The sequence below is a fragment of the Tenrec ecaudatus genome, chromosome 13, assembly GCF_050624435.1.
Source record: "Tenrec ecaudatus isolate mTenEca1 chromosome 13, mTenEca1.hap1, whole genome shotgun sequence".
NCBI classification, from domain to species: Eukaryota; Metazoa; Chordata; class Mammalia; order Afrosoricida; family Tenrecidae; genus Tenrec; species Tenrec ecaudatus.
The window spans coordinates 65,885,350-65,910,683 of record NC_134542.1 but is presented as its reverse complement, the minus strand read 5'-3'; the positions used below and the strand labels follow the sequence as shown (position 1 = coordinate 65,910,683).

Below are 25,334 nucleotides of genomic sequence, written 5' to 3'. Positions count from 1 at the left end.
AGAAGGCCAGGCCCACACAGAGGCCTCATTGGCTATGATCTGATTGACAAATGAGACTTCGCCCCTTTACTTGTAATCCTCTCAAATTGACATCAGATTATGTAAGTACCGCAACCTCTACCCATAGTTTTGATTCCTAGATCATTCCCGTTTCTCTTTACCTTCCTCCTGCCCACCATTACGCTCGCTCTACTTCCACCTCTTAGTACTTCCTCTCAGCTAGATTGCTGTTGTTCCCACCCCCAGGATCGCTATGTCCTCCTTGTTGCTGATTTTAATTCCCTAGTTGTTCCCCGTCTATGGCATTGTGTGCTCACCGCAACCTTCCCCCGCCATCTTCTCCCCTAAGTCCCTCCGGGAACCTCGTCAGTCCTGTTGCTTTCTCCTCGAGCTTCCTTCCCATGCCTATCTTATATAAGTGGGTAAACCAACAATAACATAGACCAAGCAAAAGAATAAAAAATAAAGAAAAGAAAAAGAAAAAACATACATAATTCCAGGTCTGTCTGCTGACCTTTATGACTGTTTCCTGCCCTGGTCCTGGGGAATTCTTGGCTTTGCTTCCATTACTAATCTATTGTGTTCCCTTCTTGGTTCACCCTACTGCAGTAGGGGGAGGGGGGCATGGTATCACACAGTGGGGGCATGGTAACTCCCCACTGTGTGTCCCAGTATTGTTGTCCTCTGTTGCTCTATGCTCCAGTGAGGGAACAACACGTCTCGAGCTGTTGTCGGCCCTACAGTCCTCTCTGTGCCTTAGCAACTCCATGCAGGCATGTAGTCCTCTGGACTTGCTGTGGGGTCTAGACCGTCTCTCGCTCGTTTTCCTTCTCGGTGTGCTTCCATGTGGGCGTGGTCTGCCAGCCCCTCTCCCCCACCTGTAGGGTTAGAGTTGTTCTCTGTAGCACATACTTCTGTGGCTCTGAATGGGGCTGGCCCTGTAAACCCAATCTTTTCCTGCATTTCAACCCTCGGTTACGTTCCCCTCAGGGTCTGGTGCGCTGTCGTGGGGTCTGCATGCACACTCCCAATTCTGTAAGGACATAACTGATACTTTCCCCTGGTTGGGTTAGTGCCCTGCTCCTCTCTTTTCTCCCTTCTCTTCCCGCCTTTCCCCTAATTTGTGTTGGAATAACATGAACCTCCTTGGGTTTGTCTGACCTCCACCTGACTGCCTGTACCTCAACCCGTATAGTGTGAGATAAAGTGGCTTTTCTTCTATACCTACTGTGCTGATTATACTCAGTGCAATTGTTCTCAACCTTCCTAATGGGGCAACCCTTTCATACAGTTTCTCATGTTGTGGTGACCCCCCCAGCCATAACATTATTTTCATTGTTACTTTATAGCTGTTATTTTGCTATTGTTATGAATCACAATGTAAATATCTGATATGCAAGATGTATTTTCAGTGTTACAAATTGTACATAATTACACTTGATCTTAGCCAAAAGGCCGAGAAGCGATACAAATTGAACATAATTAAAGCCTAGTGATTAATCACAAAACGATATATTTATATATTGTGAAATATTTATTTTTAGTGACAAATAAATGAAATTTTGTCTTGAAGCATGGTGTAGCATGGGTAACAGTCTTCACGGTGGGTACTCATAGGTGGGCGTATCTGCATGTGGGCGGACCTGCCTGGAGAAGGATAGCGGAGTGATGGAAATAGTGTTTTCTGGTGGTCCTAGGCAACCCCTGCGAAAGGGCCGTTTGACTCCCAAAGGGGTCGAGACCCACAGGTTGAGAACCACTGATTTAGAGGGTTAGCATGCATTGGAATCAACTCGATGGCAGTGGAGTGGCTGGTTGTAGTTGGTTTGGGGTTAGCTAGAGTGTTGTCTTTTGTAGGCTTTCTCTGCTGTGTGCCTTCTTAATGATCCCTGCACGACCCTTCTTTCAAAGGCGTTGCCATGAGGTCTCTGAAATGTATACTCATGATGCTCAGTACAGAGAAATCACTCGCAAAAGGAGGATTGATAATACCAGCTAATAGAATGTTTATTTGAAGACGAGTGAATCACCTAGACCATTTTCCTTAGGAGTCTCAAAATAAGATAACTTAATGTGAACCTTAAGCCTCATGGGAAGTGTTTGCTCACTTCTGCCAAAATGTCTAGACATTTGTGGCTAACTCTTCCTTCTCATTCCTACATTTGTGAGGGTGCCCCATTGTGGAAAAGATCGAGCCTGCCAGTCTTCATCATTCTTTTAGATCTGAGAAGTAAGACAGTAACACCATCAAAGTCCCATCTTCCTTTGGAAAACAAATTTGCTTTAAAATGTGGCTGCATTTTTTTCGTTTTAAGCTACGGAAAACAGAGCTCTGTAGGGTCTCCTAGGCCAGGGCAAACTAGCGACTAGCAAACAGGTAGGCAGGGGATTTTCTCTTAGCACCTTGGGCCAGTGCCCTGAGGGCTATGTCAGCATGCCTCGACCCCACTTAAACCACTTCTTCTCCATGGCTGCACAACCCGCTCCTCCCACGGCCTGGAGTCCCTGTGAGTGAGGCAGTTGGGAGGGAGGGAGAGCCTGTGTGCGTTCTCTGCAGCCTGCTCATCACCAATTCTTATCATGATTAACCCCGATCTGGTTGAAACATTTCATCAAGAGTTTATTATAGCTTTGTTCCATGCATCCAAACACTTCTCCTTTCTCAAAAAAGATATTGAGAGAGTGAGTTATAATCCTCATCTTATGCTCAACCTCCAACCCCCACAAAAATGGCCAACACTTTAAGTTTCTAGTCAATAGAGGACACAATAACATTTTATTCCTCCTCATTGTACTTACAAAAATTTTTTAAAACAAACTCTTATTGGGGGCTCTTACATCTCTTATCACAATCCATACATTCCTCCAAGGTGTCAAGCACATATTCACATATGCCACCATTATCATTTTCAAAGCATTCTCTTCCCACTTGAGCCCCTGATATCAGCTCCCCATTTCTTACCCCTTTCTCCCCTGCCTGCCCTCCCTCCCTCATGAACCCTTGATAAGTTATAGATTATTTTTCCATATCTTACATCGTCTTCCATCGCCCCTCACCCACTTTTCTGTTACTCGTCCCCCTGGGAGGGAGTTCTAGGTTGAACCTTGTGATGGATTCCCCCTTCTTCCCCTACACCCCCTAATCCTCCTGGTATCTCTATTCTCCTTGTTGGCTCTGAGGGGTTAATATATCCTGGATTCCCTGTGTTGTGGGCTCTTATATGTAACAGTGTGCATATTCTGGTCTAATCTGATTAGTAAGGTAGAATTGAGGTCATGATAGTGAGGTGAAGGAGGCACCAAAGAACTAGAGGAAAGTTGTGTGTTTCATCAGTGCTATACTGTACCCTGCCTGGCTCATCTCTTCCCTGTGACCCCTCTGCGAGGGGATGTCCAATTGTTTACAGATGGACATTGAGTCTCCACTCCATACCCCACCCCCACCCCATTCACCTTGGGTATGGTTTTATTCTGGGTCTTAGATGTCTGATACTTGATCCCATTGACACCTCATCATCACACAAGCTGATGTGCTTCTTCCATGTAGGCTTGGTTGCTTCTGAGCTAGATGGCTACTTGTTTATCTTCATGCCTTTAATACCCAAGACGCTATGTCTTTGGATAACTGGACACCATAAGCTTTCTTCATCACATTTGCTTGTGCACCCATTTTGTCTTCAGCTATCGTGTCGGGAAGATGAACACCACAGAACACCGGATTGTTAGAACAAAGTGTTCTTGTGTTAAGGGAGTACTTGAGTGGAGGCCCAATGTCCATCTGTAACCTTAATTCTTAACATATAGATATGAGTACATAGTGCATAGTTCTACTCCCCTCTCATTTTATACACACACACACACACACACATACACACGCACACGTACATGCCTGTATTTAGGCCTCTAGAAATGCCCTTTGCCTTCTGGTTCTTTCTTCTATCTCCTTTTACTTTCCTCTTGTCCCACTATCATGTTTGACCTTCATTCGGGTTTATTAATTCCTCGCTGCTACATTGCCCTTGATTAAGCCCCACTAGGCATCCTACAACCTTTCTTCCATTGATTTTAGTTCACTTGTTGTTCCCTTGTCCCTAGGTTGATTCCCCCACCTTCCTTTCTCCCACCTCCTCTTCTCCCATATCCCCCTGGAACCATTGGTCCTGTTCTTTACATCTCCAAATTATTTATCCCACCTAACTTCTCTAGATAGACATCCATATACATTAATAAGTGAAAGAAACAGGCAAAGCCAAATAAAATGACAAAGGAAGTCAAACCAACAAAACAATAACAACAGCAGCAAAAAACAAACACAAAGCCACTGACAACAATGGAAAAGCCTATCAATAATTCAAGGTCTGTTTGTTGGCCTTTGCGAGTGTTTTCCAGTCGAGTCTGGTGGAGTGCCACACTCTGCCTCCAAAGTCTACTTTTGGTGTTATTCCCTGGGGATTTCATCACTCTGCGCCCCTTGCTGCTCTGTTGCATGCATGCCCTCAGTGCCTCACCCCAACAGATGTTTTGAATATTTCTAAAGCCTCTGAAATTATGTTGAATCAAGAGTCCGGGACCCTGAGGTAGAAATGCCAGATTTCTGAGTATCTTTAAGCTTCTATCCGCTTACTATTTTTCATGATTATGAAGGCTTTAAGATGAGGGGTTTTCTCCCCAAGCACACTCTAGAAAATTAGAAAATGACGCAAAGGGACAAAAGAAAACCATGAGCAGAATCAAATCCTAAAGTCCAATAGATCGCACTGCTCATTTCTTTATTTTAAACATTGTGTGCGTATTTAATTGAAACTATTATTTGCGTGAGCACAACTTGATGGTTTTTGAACTCAAACAAATAAAACCAACCTGTTTTTAGGGATCCTATTTATGAACCAAGAAATCCTAGTGGCTCAGTTCAAATCCTTCAGCCACTCCATGGGAGAAAGATGTGTTTGCTTCCAAAAAGATCAGAGCCTTGGAAATTCTATCACTCACTCACTGCTGTCGAGTTGATGCCAACTCATAGTGCCCCTACAGGACGGGGTAGAACTGTCCCTGTGAGTTACTCTTTACAGAAATAGAAAGCCCCATCGTTCTCCCAAGGAGCAGCTGGTGATTTCAAACTGCTGACCTTTCTGTTAGCAACACAATGCATAACCACTGTGCCACCATGGCACCTATGGGGCAGGTCTAATCTGTCATGCAGGGTCCCTATGAGTTAAAACCAACCTGATGACCATAGTTTGGTTTTGGTTGGTTTATGAACTACATATGAAATGAACTTGGTGTCATAAGCAGAATTATTTTTATCTGCATTTAAAATTCCATTTAGCATGTTTTTTAGAACTTTGATCTTTTTTGTTCTGATGCATATTGTAAAGGCTTGAGAATTGTCTTGGAAACCTTAATAGGTTTTGTTACTCTAGTAATTTTGCCTAACACAGGTCAACCACCTTACTGCTCTTAAATTCTCAAAGGTTATCAAACCATTTGTTTGTATGTTATGGTCCTCTGTTTTTACTGGAACTGTGTTTCTTGTAGCTTTGGTGTACTGGATTATTTGAAGCAAAAAAATCTTTTAAGATTTCCAATTAATGTGACAAATACACCTACATGCCGGAGGGGTGTACAGAAGACAATTGAGTGCATTATTTTCATTTCAAAGTTTAGGACAAAGAGCTCTTTTTTTTCCATGGTAATTATTTTACCTTTCCCAAGAGGGAGTGACTATTTTTTTTAAAAATGAAAGAAAGAACTAAAGACTTAGGGCATTTTACAAAGTGTGCATTTAAATTAAAGCTGGGAAAACATATTTGTGCATTCCTGTTGGAAAATTTTATCTTTATTGATTAATTTGTCCCACATTAATATTTATTAATCGTAAGACAGAATCCAGCGACTCCATTAGAGGGCAAAGGTAGACCATTTGCCACTGAGTTCACCCAGTAATCTCATTCCAGGACTGCTTTCAATGGGCTTTACAGCCTGTCAGTATATGTAAAACACCTCAATCCATCACCTGCATCTTCTGCATCTGGGAACTGATTCTGAGAAGATAACCCTAAATACAGCTGGGTGAGAGAAACGTTTTGCATAAACTCCTAACATGTTTGTATTAGTCAGTTATTTAAAAGAAACACCTAAAAGGTCCTATGATGGGAGAATTTTTCAATTATGCTACATACATTTAATGGGATTTTTTTATCTGGACATTATAAACAACACTGTGAAATTGTATGTGGTTTCATGTTAAGTAAAAGGCGAGGATAATACAAAAGTTTCCCTTGATTGTACTTTGGTTAAAATTAAAGCAAAATTCATACTTCAAAAAAAGGGTTAACATTAATATTCCAAAATATTAATCATAATTCTTTTGGGAGAGTGAACAAATCTGTCTTAATTGTTTTAATGATGAAGAGAGGAGGTTGATTTCTTGTTCTAAAAGAGGTCTTTGGCTTTATGTTTTAAATGTTCCCACTGAAGCTTGGGCTGTATGTGAAGAAAAGTAAACGTGTCGGTTAGAGCACCTTCTCACCCACACCGCAGTACAAACAGCATTCAGATTGGGAAACAAAATATTACCAACACCTCAGAGGCCTGCCGCATGCTTCTAGACTTCCCTCCCCTCAGGGCCGTTGTTACCTTGACGCCTAACATGATAGAAATGAAGCCACGTGCTCCAATCTAGCTTCTTTCATTCCACGTTAAATTTCCTGCTTGTGTGTAGTTGCTCACTGTTTTACCTCATTCTGTTACGGGACTGCAGTCGAAACAAAACCCATGCATTGAGTTGCTACCTGAAAGGTCAGTGGTTTGATCCCACCAGCTGCTCCACAGGAGCAAATTGAGTCTGCCTACTCTTGTAAAGATTTTAGAATCTCAGAAGTCCAAAGGGGCCGTTCTATTCTGTCCATAGTGTGGCTCTGGGAGAGGAGTATGGGACGGTCTATGTCCTTGGTGGTGGGTGACGGTGAATGGGGCTACTCTGAAGGTTTTAGTACATGTCTTTGGAGGAATGTATAGGTACATGTTCCTGTTGTATTCAGCAGTGAATCGCTGCAGCATTCTGAAACAGTCATGGACAGCTTTAGGATCTGCATACAGGCTGCAGGAAGTCTGATAACTTTCGACAGCTCTGCGGAATTCTGGATGTAGGTTTGTTCATCTTAAAGGCCCATCGCTTTTATGAACTTTCAGAAGTGTCCTAAACACGTTCAGAGAAATGCTCCTAGACAGTGATGGGGCACGTCTGATCTTGCGTGTATCCAAAGGAAAATAAGAGGAAATCAAGATAGAAAGTATGGTTTCACGTTTTCTAGAACTTCCTTGATAAGGAAACACAATAAGGTTCATGTGAAACAAGTCCCCCTTTCCAACCTAAGGTAGCACGTTACAGATTTGAACTGAAAAGAAATGTTCTTCCTAGTGCAGAAGAAGCAAAAGTCAAGTAGTCCCCAAACTAATTGCCAACATAAAAAAAAAAGTTAGCCTGTTTCTATCCAAACATAAGGAACAAAACTGGAATTGCAGAAATGAGCAAAAGAAACATTCTTCCCATTTTTCCATACCACATAAAAGCTCCTTAGAGATTATTCTGCATAGTAACCAAATAGATATTGAATGAATAACCTCTCTAAACCAGGCACCATGGGGATTCTGAGACAACAAAGACAAAATGTTTGGCTTTAGGCATATTGTACTTGGAAAAACCGACATAAGAGTAATGATAAGCGTCAAGAAGAGTCCTACAAAAGCAGCGAGACTGGGAGATTCGGAAAATTCTCTAACGATCCTGAAGGCAAAGTCAGGACATGTTTCATGTCTGCAGAAAATACGCTCCTGAGATGTCTCAACGATCAATATTCATGAATGCCCGTAGCTGATCACTAATCTCCCGACAGGTTCTTCAAATTGTTCCATCGAACGCATAAATGATGAACCCTCGGGACCAAAGATGAGGGAAATCCCCTCTAGTCAGCTCCTACTTTAAAATAATATTGAAAATGGCCAGATTGCTTACGGCTCAGACCAGTCTCATTTTAAACCAAACCAAGTCCATTGCCAGTGGGCTTGGTTTGCTATAGAGCGGAAGTGCTCCAGAGGATGGTCTTGGCTGGTGTGGTAGTTACATCATCTGGTATCAATTTGAGAGGATTACGAGTGAAAGGGTGGAGTCTAGCCTGTCAATCAAGATATAACCACTGAGGCCTCTCTGTGAGCATGGCCTTCTGCTGAGAACTCTGGGAGCTCCTGCATTTCCTCCTTGGAGGTGGGAGACACGCTCTCTCTCCTCACTCCCTGAGAGGCGCTCTACTGACAAGACGCATGGCGCTACGCTGATAGACCCTGTGTTCTGGGAGCTGGAGAAGCCACATGGAGACCCCTGCCAGTGCTGAGATGCTTACAACGCCACTGGACCCACAAAATATTCTACCCACTGGCCTGTGATCTTCCTGCATTTGGCATCATTGCATGTATTTCATGAGTCTGAAGAGGACTTTATAGATTGATATCAGACATTTGGGTTATTATCAGACCGATGGACTTGATTTGGATTGGGCTTGGATATTTTCTCAATATTCAACTGTTTTTGTATATAAAGCTCTTTCTTATTCACATGAGTCTCCCTGGATTTGTTTCTCTAGTCTACCCGCACTAACACGGTTGGATTTTGTGGATTCGGTACTGGGCTGCTAACTACAAGGTCAATAGTAGGACGAGACTGTCTGCTCCCATAAAACTTACAGTGTCTGAACCCTGATAATAGAGAATCACTATGAGTTGGAATCTTTATAGAAGCAGCTGACTAGGCCACTGTTACTTGCTGGGTGGGTTTGAACCACTAACCCTTAGCTTAATAGTTGTGTGAAAACTGTTGTTACCACCTATGGACCTCTAAATCTCATTTTCACAAATCTTATAACTGAAACTTAGCATTGTATCCCAAACTCAGCATCATTTATCAGAATGGTTCCCTTTGAACCAGCCTACATAGTGCATTGGGTTTTCTCAAATGTCTATAGAATAAATTGACACTTACTCAGTTGTTTTTATTTAAACTAGAACTATATTAACATGGTAAACCATTATGTTAGTATATATATTAATACTATGTTTATATTATAAACACTACATGATTGTAAGGCTTAATCTATACCAGGTGTATTTGTAATACATTTCATTTGAAAATACTTGCAAAATTTTAAGAAGAGATAGAAACTTTGCTCCCTTTTTAGGGTATATAATAGCTGTTGGAAGCCCTAGGGGTACAAAGAGTTAAGCTCTCGGCTGCTAACTGAAAGGTTGGGAGGTCAAACTCATCCAGCGATTGATAAGAGAGAAATATAGTGCTCTCCTTCTTTAAACATTACAACCAAGAAAACCCTCTGGGGCATTTCTATTTTGTCACCTGAAGCGGCTATGAGTCAACATTGGCTGGGAGGGACCCAACAACAACAATAGGATAACTTTACACAGGGGGCCATAAGAAAATACATCATGATCCATATCTTTAGAGCTTCCTTTTGGTCCTGATGTTGAGGTTGGGCATGTTCCCTGGGGATACTTTAAAAGATACTTTCCCACTTTAAAAGTCTGGTGCCGTCAACCACAAGTTTGATCTCAAGCAGGTGAACTAAGCACTGCCAATATTTGCATAATTCATGTAGGTGAAGGGACTGACTTTTGGATCCAGTAGCTGCAGGAGTTCCTGTGTCTGCTGCACCACTTGGTGAACTTCGCTGATGCCCAGTCTGATCAGTGTCATCTCTCTGCTTGTCTCTGTGGCTTTTCCAGAGATTCTCTGACTGTTGTTTGTTGTTGTTGTTGTTGTTAGATACCATTGAGTTGATTCTGACTCATAGCAACCCTGTACAGGACAGAATGAAACACACCCCAGTCCCACACCATCATAATCGGTATGTGTTGGAGCCCATTGCTGCACCACGCGTCACTCCATCTTGTCTAGGGTCTCCCTCTTTTTCAGTGCCCCTCTGGTTTGCCAGCATGATATCCTTTTCTTGAACGTATCCTCTCTGGCCACCTGCCTCAATATCTGAGACCAAGTCTCAACATACTTGCTCCTAAGCATTCTGGCTGTATGTGCTCTAAGACCGATCCGTTTGCCCTCTGGCAGCCCACTGTACTTTTGATATGCTTCACCAACTTCACAACTCAAACGCATCGATGCTGTCGAGGTCGCCCTTGTTCATGGCCCAGCTTTGAGGCCATCAAAGATACCATGGCTGGTGCCAGGCCCACCCGAGGCCTTAAAGGGACATCTTTGGGTTTTGGGGTTTTTTTTAGCACTTTCAAGAAATCTTTTGCTCAAGACTTGACCAATGCAATATTTGCAATATCCATCGTTTGATTTCTTAATTGCTGCTTCCACGATCATTGATTGTGGATCCAAGTAAAATGAAATCCTTGACACATTCACTTGTTCTCCATTTATCATGATGTTGTCTACTGGTCCAGTTGTGATGATTTTTGTTTTCTTCACACTGAGTTGCAAATTGGTACTGAAGTATACAGTCTACTTACTAACCATCATATATTCCTGCTCTGCTTCAACCAACAAAAATAAAAGTGCTGTCAGATATACCAGTGAATACTGAAAATACTTTGTTATTGAAGTTTTTGTTTCACATAGTAAACATATATCTTCATTTTCAAATACTGATCTCATAATGATTGTGATTATTTCCACATATTCCTTTAGGAAGATAACATAAGGACAAGTTGCACTATACCTACTCATGGAAACCTTATCTAATGTTTATATCATTAATTTGGTTGAGATGAAGTATTTGTAATTGAACGATTAAAAAATATATTACTTGTGACTATTAAATGTATTACTCAAGTACTCCTAGAGGCCTAATAAATTTTCCTTAATAAATGGTAATAGTTTTCAAGCATTTAATTTTTCTGTGAAGCACTTGAGTATTCAAAAATGCTTGGGGAATGATTAATTGGGAAACATTTTGGGCTGGCTTTCTTTTAGGTAATATAAATGCTATTAGAGCGTTGGCTATTATATCACCCGGGCCTAATCTTAAGTAAACATTCATCTTTTAGTAAAAGATTATAACATTCTGTATCCAAAGGGTGCCACTGGTAGACATTTACTTCCTGACAGCTCAGCGTGTGTTCACTGACCGACCGAGGGCATCAGCATCACTTGGCAGGAGTGGAGACTTAGGTCCTACCCCAGACCAACCCAATTACAGCTCTACCTTCTAGTAAGATCCATGTGTGGTTCATACAGATGTTGAAGTTTAGGGAACATTGACTTGACTCATTGTTATATCAGTAATAAAATCCAATTGACTAAAGGAATTTTTTTTAAGTCTGAGAAACAAAGGTCTACATTTACTCTCCATGCAATCATTTCTACTTAGACAACCGGACACCCCCTGTGTTAGGTAGGGTTCTTTAGGGGAATAAAACGAGGATAGATAGATAGATAGATAGATAGATAGATAGATAGATAGATAGATAGATAGATAGATAGATAGATAGATTTATACAGCAAGAAGAAATATGACAGCTAATTAGTCCACAAAGCAGTACAGTGGGCTCAGTTCAACTTTGTGTAATGGTTAATGTACTGGAAGCCCTTAAACTCAGGGGGCTGCCTAGTCCAAGGTCAAGGAAACAGCCAGTGGAGTCTTAGCTCAGGCAGAGTCTGCTGGCAGGCTGAAGACAGCAGGGTGAGTCAGCCACAGTCAGTAGCATGGGAGCCCAGTGGGATCTCGAACTCAAAGGATGCGTGGCGACAGGATCCTCCAACCTCAAGCTCAAGTGATGTATGCACCAACAGCTTGGCAAAGCAGGTCTTAAAGGAGCCTCAAGCTCTAGTAACACGATCCGTGGACTGGCTTGGCCCACAGGTAGTGCTGCATACTAGCACAAGCAGCAGCATGCTGGCCCTACCAGGGAAGAAAAGGAAGGTGGGATGTCGGCTGTCTTTATTTATCTTGGTACCCCTCCCCCCAATCAAGCTGCAATGCTCCTATTGGCCTAGTTGGCACAATAAACCTATCACAGACACACACAAACACAAGCAAGCGCGCGCGCGCACACACACACACACACACACACACACACACACACCACCCTAGGCCACAATCTGAGCCTCACTCTCATAGGCAAAAAATCCTTTTTGAATGCTCACCAGGAGAGCCTGGTGAGGCTCCTGAAGAGAAACCCCCAGCAGTGTGCGGGCCTACCTCATCCTGCACCCTAGAGTCTCTCATTGTCTAGGTAATCCATGCTTCACTCCTGCTGACTCACAGGACTCGGCATGACAGAGTAGAACTCCTCTTGTGGCTTTTTGAGGCTGCAGATCTTTATAGCATCAGAAAGCCTCATCTTTCCCCCTCAGCCTGGCTGGTGGTTTCAAACTGCTGACCTTTCCATGAGCAGCCTAACTCATAGCCCATTGTGTTACCAGGGCTCCTGGATTCGCTTCCAACAATTCATCAAAGTTACCATTTATTCCTGGGCATAGAAAAGGATCAACATATTTGATCAAGCCAGACAAGAACCTCATCCCAAGAGTTAACCAAACAAAACCCAAAGCACTTAAACATGTTTGCCAGTTTCTGGCCCCCACGGTTTCTGCTCCAGGTAAGCTGATTCAGGGTCATGGCTAGATTTCTCTGTCACTGCAGATTCTGATGTGGTATTTGCTCTGCACCCCAGCTCTCTGGCAGGTTTAATGATGTTCAGTGTTTGGAGCTTTTTCTTGTCTCAAGGACAACTTCCAAGCTCGTTATGTGTCAAAGCTCCAATGGAAAGTCTAGAAGCTAGTTTTCAACTAGGAAAGACGTTGACAGAGAAAAGTAAAGAAGGCCTGTAGATGTAAACTGAAGCACTCTGTAGATGGGTTTCCCATCGCTGAAGCCGGGGAAACTCGCGTGGTTCTGCAGGCCTGGTGGAAGGACACTTGGCATCCTTGTTTTAATTTCATCTGGCCAGCTCCCGAAGGATGGCACTGCCATTGGTCACTGTAGTTGCAAAGCTGAGGCATATATTTCCTTAGTGGCAATAGCCCAATGGACCCTAGACAAAGGAACACGATTCTGGAAATTATATCGTTTTCATTTAAAATGTATATGTATGTTTATTTTTACCCCCACTTTCCAGAGATTGCCTTGTCTGCAGTGAGAAAGGAGGGGGAGGGGTTGGACCATCCAGATTGTTAAACTTTTATTCGTCCACTCCTTAGCCCACAGAATGTGTTTCTCCAACAAGGTAAAGCCCCAAACAGAAACAAATTCAGACCAGGTCCTAGATCAGGGTCTTCTGCTTAGCCCGGCTCACTGTGCTGTGCAAATAGGGCTTCTTGGAGACTTGAATCAAATTGGATGTGGCTCCGTGAGGCTTTTTCCTGCACTAGGAGGCCAGAGTTCTGCTCTGAGCTTTGTGTCCCAATCGAGCTTGTTATTCTTGTCTCTTGGCTTAAATGGCTGCTCCTTGCAAAAGGCTTCTGCCAGCAAACACTTGAGTGGAAGGAATTACTCCCTTTCAATAGGGTCTGAATGTGGTTTTATTTCACGAGGTCTATTACAGTGCCTTAGGCTTCATTAGAATCTACCGGGACGTATTGTGCATCCGGTAATGGAAGCTACATTCTTTTTTTTTTTTTTTTCTTTTTCATCACCTGATTAGTATTTCTGAATTGGCTCTGGTGCCAAAAGGAGTATTTTCCCCTTACCAGTTCTCCTTTTGAGTAGCGATATCAACATAATAAAAAGCAGTAGACTGCATCCTCTCTCCAGAAACAAACAAAAACCAATTACGGCCAATCCTGAGGGGAGTCTTCTGCTGAGAAAGCCAAGAGAGAAGCTGAATGCCTCTCCTGTTATCTGTCTTCTTTGCCCACCTAGCTTTTTAGGACCACCTTTTTTTTTTGCAGCTGAACTTGGGAGTCTTGCGTGTTCGGGTAGGAAAGGAGAAGTTTTATCCTCAACCTAGTGGCATGTGCTGAAATGCAGGCAATTGAAGAGGCCAGGGACCCACACCTTTGAGGGCTGATTTATCATGTGTGTTTCCTGGCTGTGTTGCCAGTTGTTAGGTGCCGGCAAGTCGGTTCTGACGACAGAACCCAGGTCTCAGGTCATGTTCATCCTTGTTCTCATGTTTGCGTCCGTTGTTGCAGCCACTGAGTCCATCCATCGTGGTGAGGATCTTCCTGCTGCCCCTTCCACTTTACCAAGCAGGATGTCCTTTTCCAGGGACTGCTCTCTGCTGACAGCATGTCCAAAGAATAGGTCTCCCGCTCCAGTGTGTTTGTCTTAGCCTTGACACACACGTCCTCAATGTCAAGTATTTCATGACCAAGTGCCTTTTCCAGTTCATTCCGATGCAGGCCGACCCTGGCCTGTAGGCTCAGGTTAGAGCAGTGTGAGGAGTTAGCGCTGGAAATTCACGAGATCAGGGTTGTTTCCCAGCACATCCAGGTGGGGTCAGCTGTACTGTCCTCCGTAACATTTTAATGAAGCAAACACATGCTCCTGCCGCGTGAGTGGAGATGTTTCTCAGAGAAAAGCCTGGAGGGGGTGGAGGGACACGCCAAAGAACTGCCGCAGTGGCACTGGGGTGAGAGAGAGTGGGGTTCAGCTGGTTATAATGAGCTGTGTGAACTTGGGGAGTCCCTAAAATGTCTTTGGTTTTCATTGTGTCCGTTGAAAAAAACACAGGAGTGATGATGAACTAGCGATGACGAGTCCAGAATAAATAACGCGATGACAAAAAAATTAATAAATAAAAATTTCTTTAAAAGATAATGCGATGATGTCCGGGGTGACGTGTCCAAAAAGTCTGCGAGCGAATCTGGGGTCTTGTCTTGGGGTTGGTTTTCTTGCTCCCATTCTCGCTGTTGTGCCTGATCGTTGACAGCAAGGGCTTCTGTTCCTGTACAGCATGAGCTTCTCCCGGCACTGCTAAGGTGAATTCTTCAAAAGGAGCCTTGTGAAGACGAGGGGAAATAAATAAGCAGAAACAAGCGCCACAAAGTCCTGCTTATGACATCGGAACTGTCCCAGAGGGTTTCCAAGGCTGTCATTCTTTACCGAAGCTGCCGGCTCATCTTTCCCTGGGGATGAGACCAGTGAGCTTGAGCCTCTGACCTTTCCATGAGAAAACCCCCTTTCCCCCAATGAGACCTTCTCTGCTCTCCCTCCCATCCTTGGTGGTGGCCTTTGAATAAGGGTGGCACCCCCTCCTCAAAACATCCACCCATCGTGTTGCACGGAAAACGACCATCTTTGAGCCAGAGGTGCTTCTGAGAAGGCTGCCTTTCACCAGATTAAGCAGCCGCTTGGCTCTGGGGTGGACACTGGGATTCTCTAAGGAAAAGGCAACCTTGTGTGCCAGTTCCCCTCCCTCCCGAAACAGAACCAAAGGGGGGCAGTGCTGGTTCCAACATGGTGCCTCCCTCGGCTTTTCTTTTACTTCCTTCTCAGGGTTCCAAGGAACCACAGAAAGAGCTGCCCAACCAGATCAACGAACCTAGGGACCTCATTGTGTTCACATATGTCCCTTTCTGCAGGGGAAAAAGCATCCAAAGACTAAGCATCCCCCAGTATTCTGAGGAGGCCTGGGCATCTTCTGTGACCCCAGCTCCCTCCACCTCTCAAAGTATAGTCCACGTTGTAGAAGGTGTGAATCCCACATCCATCCACCCTGAGCCACCTGGATGCACACCTCTTTCCTCCAAGACAGGAAGAAGTGGTTCTCTACTACTGTTGCGGAGACTCAGCAAAGACTTTTACCAACTGATGTGTAAGCAAGTAGTCACAGCTCTGAGCATACCAGCCAGCCTGGCTCATATGAGAAGGACAGATACAGGGGTACCAGTGATTCCCAAGTCAAACATGCAGTGCGTGTTAACTGTGCACCCCATTGCTTTTGAATGGTTTCCAAGGTGATCTGGTAGCATGGAAATCTATCTTCCTTCTGCTCTGAGGAGGTGTTACAGGCTCTGGGTCCCAAAGGATCCCCTGTCCCCTCTCCCATCAATAGGTCTGCCGCAGGGAGCCTGGCTCTGGGAGGGCAAAGACAGCCTCTGCTTATGGCTCCCAGGGAATTTGACCAGATTTACATTCCTCGGCTGTGCTGGTTGGTTGTAAAAGGAAGTTCTACTGAAACACTTCAATAGTGCTTGACAGCTGTGCCCCAGTGATTTCAAGAGGGGAAGAACTCTGCTTGATGCCAGCGAGGTGATGAAAATGTCTAGTGACATCTTAGTCATTCTAAATAAATCCATATCAGACTGATGTTTTTAAAAAAACAAATATCCTTTTTATATTTCTTCTGCATTCTGTTGTAACAGTAATAACATCGGACCATTCAAATATTTGTGCTGATAAAAGGGGGAAAGGTATGTTTATGTGTCTATATGTATTTGGGCACATGAAATATTTTAATACTGATCATTTTGTTCCCCATGTATTCATAAAAACGTACTTTTAAATGATGGCTGGAGGAAAAAACACCACTTGATGTTCACTGTTATGGCTACTGTTTGTTACAATGAAAAGGAGGGGCTTGTTGTATAGAGCATCCTAATGTAATCTCTGCATTTGTTTTCTATGGCTGTTGTAACACATGGTACTGCAGATTCAAATGGGCCTCCCAAGGCTAAAGCCAAGGTGGTAGCAGGGCTGCATTCCTTCTGGAGATTCTAGAGGAGAATGCATTTTCTTGCCCTCCCCAGCTTCTAGAGGTGCATGGCCCATCCCTTCTGCAGAGACAGCCACATGCTGCTATCTCTCTGCTTCGGACTCTTCTTCCCGTCTCTTGCATACTTTAAGAAACTTTGTGGTTAATTACATTGGTTCCACGCTGGTAGTCTAGAATAATGTCCTTCTCTTGAGACCCTTCATTTAGTCTCATCTGCATAGTCCCCTTTGCCTTATAACAGAACATGATTCACAGGTTCTGGAGACTGGCTTATGGGCATCTTTGAGGGCAATTATTCGGCCTATCATAATCTCATTAAAAAACCCCGCCATCTTCTCGTACCTTTCGGAATTGGCATAAACTTTGATGATTCTGCCACCATGTTGGACTGGTTTTCCTTTGCCCTCTATTTGGAAATGCTTTTATTTCAGAGAAAGAGAGCTGAGAGGTTTGGGTAGGACTTGGATGCTATGTGGCAAGTAGCTTCTCTGGGATTCAGCTCCTTTATCTGAAAACTGTGAATGACAGTGTGAGCTTTCTAGAGATCTGACAGTCGCAGAGTCCTGAAAACGATACAGCCAAACCAAACCCACTGCTGCCAAGTTGGTTCTAAGGCATAGCGACCCTATAGAGCGGGGCTGCCCACAGTGTTTCTAAGGCTGCCACTTCTTCCTCTCGAGGAGCGCTTTCGCCACGGTGCACCAGAGGTCCTGAGAGCGATTGCAGTGTAAATGAAAATAAGGTCCACTTGCTGCCCCAGGATGGTCTAGGAACCTACATGCATAGGGCCACCAAGAGGCATCATTTTAACATACAAAGTTTCTTCTTAAAAATATCAATTCTGGCAAAAGAATCCCAACTACAAAAGAACAAGTGCAATAGCTCCCGGCCCTCCTAACTTAGTGTCTTATCCCTAGCCTCGGCAGCAGGTCATTTTAATCTCTATTTATGTTTATCTTGATTTGCTTTTTTCCTCTCCTCCTCTGATGTTTGTTATATTTTGAGGGAATAGTTATTCCCTTCACGTAAGCTTACAAACATCTAATCATTCCTATCTGTTTGGGTTATTGGTGGTTTTGTTGTTGTTATTGTTTTTTCCATTTAATAACAATTTATATTTAAATTCCGGCAAATTGAAGAGTGTAACTTTGCCCTTTGAATGTTCATGCATTCAAGTACTTTAGACGGATTTTTACCACTTGGTGCTTTGGTTTGTTTATTTTTAATTCTATTTTGAGTTTTATAAAAATGCATATTTCTATTATTCCCCAACCCATAATTTTATTTAATGATTTTTTGGCTTAATTTTCTTTTGCTTTAACATTTTATTTTTCAGACACCTCTCATTGAACCTCACGTTCCTCTTCATCCTGCTCACGCCATTGCCAAGGTACTGGGACGTAGGTGGGCTGATGAGCCATCAGAGCTAGCGTCTTAAGTAGGCACTGGAGGTGGTCCGTGTGTCAGGGCATCGCATCAGGAAACCTGACATGCGCTCTAAAGACAGTTCATATTCAGTGCCTCACTTCTCCGCACAGAACAGTGTGTGAGTCACGCTTTTGAAAGCCAGGGTCAGATTGAGAAGTCAGATTTAAGGATGCGTCTAGTTTGTGTTCCTTTTATAAACTCTCCTTTGTTTTTCTCCTGTCCTCTCTCCGCTTAATTAAAATCTAGGTCCCTTCGGAGAAGATCCTCAGGGCTGGAAAAATTTTACGAAATGCCATCCTCTCTCGGGCACCTCACATGATTAGAGATCGAAAGTACCACTTAAAGACTTACAGGTATGTGTGCGACTCCACGGACTTAGAGGCCTTTGCGGATTCAGTTGGTAAACCTAGAACCACTTTCCATGTGACCTCCAGGTTCTGGAAGAGTCTGGTTGTCTTGAGTCTCTATTATTTAATTATCCTTAATATGCGCAGCAATTACTCCTAGGAGAATTTGCCTGCATATTTGTTTCACTGTGATAAGGAAAGAGTAGCAAATGAAAGTTTTATATTCTTGTGTCTTTTAGAAAAACTGCAGAATTTCCTTCAGCTCGCATTGACCAAGTCCTTGTCATATGTGTAGCCCGATACCAGACCATGTTCCAGATAGTTTTCCATTTCACCCGCAAAACACTCCCGACAGGTAGCTGCAGGGTCATTTTCCAGAGAGCGGAACAGAGACTCAGAGAGCTGAAAGAGTTTCCCTTGTCCAAGTCACAAGTCCAGGGAGTGGCAGAGTCACAGGGGTGGACTGGTGGGTTCTCGTGTTGGCTAATTTTTTCATCCAATTACTCATTCGCTCCACACTATGGTATGCCCTGCCTTAAGGATACAACCATGAACAAAATATGCCAAGGGCTTACGAGCACTACTTTCTAATGCAGGCTTGCATATAGTTAAGTGAGTAATATAGCATCTGAATAGTCGAACACACAACTCGATATCACATCTGTACAATACCAGTTGGCTTTGAGTGGCCCCTGGCTCTGGCGGCCCGTGTGTGTCAGAGGAGAACTGTTCTCCACGGGGTTTTCAGTGGCTGGTGTTTTCCAGGAGCTGGTTGCCTGGCCTTTTCTTCTGAGCCACTTCTGGGTAGACTTGAATTCCCAACCTAGTGGTTAGCAACCAAGTGCATTAACCATCTCTACCGCCCACCCAAGGACTCCTAAATAGGGAATAAAGACTTATCTTTTCTTAGCGTTGGAGGTAAGAAATGACAAAGACAGAGACACGGGAGTATGTGGCTCGACAAACCTCCTGGGATCCAGGAAGGGGGGTGAGGAGGGCAGTAAGTATAGAATTCTAAGCCTTAATTTTTGTTGTATCAATTCAACAAGCTTCTACAATTGAAATGGCCATTCATTCCATGATCCTCAGGTTTTCCCTGCCATTTCCTGCACCGTTTCAGGCTCAGCCCTCCTTTAGCCATTAGCTGTCCCTTTTAGTCTAGACATGACTTCAAAGTCCGTTAGAGTTGAGTCAAACGTGCTTTCCAGCCTTGTATGAGTAGTTGATCCCCATAAACAAAAATCTGAAGTCACAGTGAAAAGACAGGACACAGGTTTCAAACGCGCGCTGAAGGAGAGCTTTCTCTCCAGTGACTGTCAATGGCGAGAGCTACTATGAAAGCACCACGTCTGCGCTCTAGCAAACCTTCGTAGCCAAGCAGAGTCCCAAGACCTGCAGTCTTTCTCGTTGGCTCGCTTGATCTCTACTCCATGCAGCCCAGGGCTGTCCTCTTGTGCTTACCCTGAATCCGTGAGCAGACTAAAATTGACAGCTGCATTTCGACATTTCGATTGACCTCTTCTTGATAGAATGTGGAAAATGACACTGGGATTTGAGAAGAGTTGTGTTTTGGTCGACACCGTCCTAAGCCATCTTTCAGAATAGCTTTCCCTGGTATCCCTTTTGACTGGTTTCTGTTTAAGGAGATTCGGGGTGGTTGAGGAGCCTGGGGTGCCGTGGGCTGTGCTGTGGACAGCGCTCATAAGCGTTGACAACCTCAGAAACCATAAGGAGCAATTCTACTTGGTCCCATGAGTCAAAATGGACTCAGTGGCGGTAGGCCTATTTGAGGAGTGGAGAACAGTTTTTTTAAATCACCTTTGACCTTTTGTCCTTCAGTCATGAAAGTTGAATTCTTTGGGGGGAGGTAGTGTCCAGCATTCCTATACACTATTATAATATTAAGTATATCAAAGGTTTCAAGAAAAATGTGTCACATGTCCCTAGGGAGATTATACCCATTTTAACCCATTACATGAATCTCAAAACCTCATCTAACTGAAGGATTTTTTACTTTTTTAAAAATGTTATGTTTTTTTCCCTTAAAGATATGATTGTGCTTTTCCAAGTATTGACTTGTGTGAGGGAACTTCCATTAAAATATGTCATGTTTGGTGACAAATAATGGAAACTAGAGGTCAGAATCCGACCATAGCCCTCTGATGTTAAAGCCCTGTCTACTGCACACCCTATGACGCAAACCAACCATCTGTTGGTCATGGCTCTACTGGAAGCCAAGGGTGGAATTTTTTTTTCCCTGCACTTGAGCTTCTTGTCCCAGATCTTGAACTTTTCAGTTCCAGCCTCTCTCTCCTTCCTCCCCTTCACTCCATTATAGGCCCTGCTGGTGTAGTGGTTATACACTGAGCTGCGGTCCACATAGATGACAGTTCAAAATCACCAGCAGCTCCTTGGGAGAAAGACTGGGTTTTCTATTCCCATAAATAGTCACCATCTTGGAAACCCACAAAGGGTGGCAATGAGTGTGCATTGACTTGATGGCAGTGAGTTATAGAGTTAGCAAGTGGACGTCTTCCCAAGTGCAGGTCACTTCAATGCTCAGTGTACTAGAGGTCTGCTGTCCATTCCAGTATGATTACCCACTGTCACTGAGTCAGCCCCAACTCACAGAGGCCTTATCTAGGGTTTCCAAGATCATAAATCTTTTACAGGAACAGCCTCATCTTTCTCCCTTGGAGTGAGTGGCCGATGGGTTTGAACCACTGACCTTTTGGTTAGCATTCCAACACCTAATCCCCAATGAAACCCAGGGATTTCATATCACAGCTCTCTGCTTGTTCTCCATTCTCACTGTAAGACTCTTCCCCCAGATGCTCTAGGATCATCTTGATCCCTTCTACTGTTTGTAGCACAGGCAATTGTTGAATTAAAAGCCACATAAAATTGAGTTCTTATATTTTCACAAGACTCTTCCCATTAATGAATTCTCACATTCGGAATGGGATGTTTCGACACATCCTATGTGTGGTTCAGAATGAAGATCGAAGCCCCTGATATGCAGCGGCAGCTTGTAATAACAGCCCTGGGAATCTGAAGCATTCTCACTGTGCCTTCCTTGAGAATTATTTGGGGGTCAAGCCCGACCTAGGGCACCCCAGGAGCTCTGTGGGATTCAGAATGTTCTTAGCAAAGACCCTGGGGGGTTGAGGGGAGGAGGGGCACCCGTGGTTTGCAATTGACTGAGAACCCTAAAGGTTAGCGGGTTGAACCTCCCCAGCCACTCCATGGAAGGAAAGGTCCTGTAAATTTCTCCCATGAGGATTACAGCCAAGCAGACCCCACAGAGCAGGCTTACTGTGTAATGCATGGGCCTCCGTAAGTCAGAAAGCAACTCCTCACCCGTACATGAGTATGAGAAAAGGCCTTCCGCCCACTGCCATCGAGTCAATTCTGACCCACAGCGACCCTTGATAGCAGGGGAGCGGAACCTTTTTCTACCAAGAGCAGAACAATTCTGGCTGGACAAATACCCGATATAAATTCCTTTCGACCCAAAGGATGCTTTTTACCCTCCTGAAGATACGGTCAGAACAGCTGAGTGTGTCAGTTCCCCGGGGCTGCTCTCGCAAAGCAGCGCAGAGGGTCGTTTGTCACAGATCCAGAGGCCAGAAGTGCCAAGTCAAGACGTGGGCGGGGTGTCCTCTCTGTGTCCGCTCTAGGGGAAGAACAGTAGATGCTGTCACCTCAGTAGAGTGGGGAACCATTTCTCTGCAAGGATCATGTAGACATTTATAACATCATTCACAGTCAATTTGGTCATTCTGGGCAAATGAATCAACTCATCTCTGAAGTCATGGCTAGAACTGCTTCTCTTTGATGAAGCATGTAATCCTAACTGGTGTTGATGAGCTCATGGGCCCAAAGGCCAGACGTTCCCACCGCTGCTTTATAGGGTGGGGAGTAGACAAATCTTTATGGGAGTAGACAATCGTCTTTCTCCCAAGGGGGAGCTGGTGGGTTTGAATCTCCTACCTTGCAGTTAGCAGTCCAGTCTCTAACCCATAATGCCACTAGGCCTCCTTGGAAAAGACCTTAGAAGTCATCTTTTCCTTCTCCTTTATTTTACAAATGAGGAAACTGAGAACCCACAATTGAAGCAGCATGCTCACGGTCACATAGCTTACAAGTCTGGTGCTGCATCTCACGTTTCCTTAGTTCAAGGTTCTTCTCATTGGCTCCCTCTCAGTGACAGCTGTATCTTCTTCCCCTCCAATCCTTTGCCGTCGGTTGAGGCTGACGTACCCCGCATAGGGTTTCTGAGGCAGTCAATCTCTATAGGAGTCGATTGCCTCATCTTTCTCCCTCTGAGCAACTGTTGGGCTTGAACTACCAACCTTGTAGTTAATCGTTGGGCTTCCTCCCTCCGGACCCCTTCTAGAGAGCTAGAATCAAAAGCCAGACTTCAAAGGAGGCCCGGTGCCAGGAGTTTCTCCATTTTAAACTTGAGAGGCGCACCCTGGGAGTAGCCCATGCCTCAGAAAAGGGACCACCCTTAGCATGGGAGGGGAGCAGCCAGTGAGTCAGGCTCAGCTACCAGAAGCCAGCTGCTTCCTGACTCTGCCTGGCTCCATTGTCCCTTGGGATCCATCCCTCGTCTTCAAGACTCCGTTTCCTTCCTGAGTCGTCATGCCATGAACACCTGCCCTTCTCTCTCTCACCCCACCCAGCGTTTCCGTGTTTCCCAATGTGTGTGTGTTTAATTCTGTATTTCCTGACCAGTACGCCTAAGAAGCCCTGGAAACTCAACAGTTACGCACTTGACTGCTAAGCAAATAATTTTTAGTTCAAACTGACCCAGCAGTTCCTGGGGAGAACAGACCTGGCAAGTAGCACGTGGGGCTGCGTTTAACGGCATTATCGGCTATGCAAGACCACCAGCAGCTCTCTGGAAGAAAGATGAGGTTTTCTAATCCCGTAAAGCGCTACACTCTCAGAAACCCACAGGGGCAGTTCTACTCTGTCCTATAAGGTTGATAGGAGTGGGAGTTGACTCCGTGACAGAGTATGGGACAGTTCTACTTTGCCACCTGGGGGTCACTTGATGGCTTCTAACAATAACAACTAGTAAAGATACAGCTTGCCCATCCGTGCGGACTCAGCCCAGAGGGGCACCTGACAGATTACTGTGTGAGTGCCTCCGAAGCGTGTAGAACTCGTCAGGTGGCAGGCTCCGGGGAAGTGCTGATACTCATTGCACAGAACTTTCCTCCGAGTGATTTGCATCACTAATTGCTTGTTTCTCCCAACACCCTTCTGAGGAAGATCCGTAGTATTACTTGAAAATATAAAGTGCTATATAATTTTGTACTTACACAGTGCCTTTTATGGAGCACCTCTGAGTGCCTCGCGAACGTTCGTTCATTCCTCGCGAGGCCCCAGGTGGAGGAAGCCAGCCGTTTGCCTGTCTTCATTTTGCAGAGATGGCCCAAGATGAGAGCATGTTCTGCCCTGCAGTTAGCTGGCCTGACGCTGCTGCCCTGTTAGTGGCCCTTTAATTGCTCCCCGTGTTGCACCTTGTCAGGCTCTTCGATTTAGCCAGCCCTACTCCAGAGGTTGTGAGCCAAATGGTTATATTGGTCTTTCCAAGAGTTTGATAGGGGCAGTGGTGGAACGCTTGCCTTCTGGGCAGATAGATATGAGTTCAGTTCCTGGCCAGTGAACCTGGTACACAGCACCGGCCAGCCGTCGGTTGTCAGTGGAGGCTTGCATGTTGATATGACGCCGAACTGGTTTCAGCAGAGCTTCTAGACTAAGATAGACTACAAAATTAAATTAAAAAAAAAAAGTCCTGTGGGCAGCCAATGAAAACCCCATGGAATTTACCAGTGAGATCCTGGAGATGTCAGAGGGTAGGGTGTTTTGTTTACAGTGAGACAAAGTTCTTTGGGGGTGGGGTTCCCTTCTTGACAGTCGTCTGAAGGATGTGATTTCCCCATCCTGTCTGTCCCCTCTGTCCCTAGACAATGCTGTGTGGGAACCGAGTTGGTGGACTGGATGGTGCAGCAGACTCAGTGTGTTCACTCCCGGACCCAAGCTGTTGGCATGTGGCAAGTCTTGTTGGAAGATGGTGTTCTCAACCATGGTAAGATGAGCCACAGTCTTTGGAAAACCTTCGAAAAGTGCTAAGTGTCTTTCCTGGGTAAGTTGTTGCTCAAGTCCGCCGTGGCCAAGGAAGAATGATGATCCTGTGACAGGGGCCAGCGAGCTCGCATCTTCAGTGAGAAGCCAAACGCAGCGAGTGGACGCTATTGATTGTTGTGTTCCACACTGTACTTCCTAACTCGGGAGAATGTATGGAAGGAAAATGAAATTGCAGCCCGGGCGTGTCAGTTCCAATTATGTTTATTAGTTTGCATTCACGGTTCATTGATGGTGTGATTAGACGCGGAGTGTGGCAGCCATCCTGGGGCAGGGCAGAATAAAGAGCAAGGAAACGTGCGGCCGCGCTGGTGGTGGCCACGTCACTCATGAACTCAGAAGCCGCCTTCTAACTGTGGTCTCATCCGGGAGAGCCCATTTGTAATGCCCACAGGATGACCACGTTTAAAGTCAGGAATGTGCTCTGTAGTTGCCGCTCGGGACGGCTGCCGGCCCGTCGGTGAGCAGAGCAGCTCTTCGCGACTGGCAGTACCTTGCAGCCGGACTGTTTGTGCCATTTGTTTAAAGACCTCTTTTCCAAATGGGCAAGGTTGTTAAAAATCATCCATTTAATTTGCAAACACCCGGGAATCCTAGGCTGGTTTCTCATACTTGAATAAGCAGGGCACTCACCAGGGACACCTGTTAGGAATGCAGACGGGTAATTCTGCAGGCCTGGAGCGAGTCCTGGGGTTGCTGGTTTCCCATAAGCTT

General features: G+C 44.7%; 1 protein-coding gene across 3 annotated transcripts in view; it reads left to right on the top strand.

Annotated features, from left to right (window-relative positions):
• Positions 1-25,334, top strand: part of RAPGEF4 (Rap guanine nucleotide exchange factor 4) — a 378,022-nt gene that overhangs the window by 259,637 nt on the left and 93,051 nt on the right. For all 3 annotated transcript variants that reach the window (XM_075529292.1, XM_075529293.1, XM_075529294.1), the window contains 3 exons: positions 18,023-18,076; positions 18,361-18,467; positions 24,443-24,564. In XM_075529292.1, the coding sequence (XP_075385407.1) occupies positions 18,023-18,076; positions 18,361-18,467; positions 24,443-24,564 (283 nt within the window). The remainder of the gene's footprint in view (positions 1-18,022; positions 18,077-18,360; positions 18,468-24,442; positions 24,565-25,334) is intronic.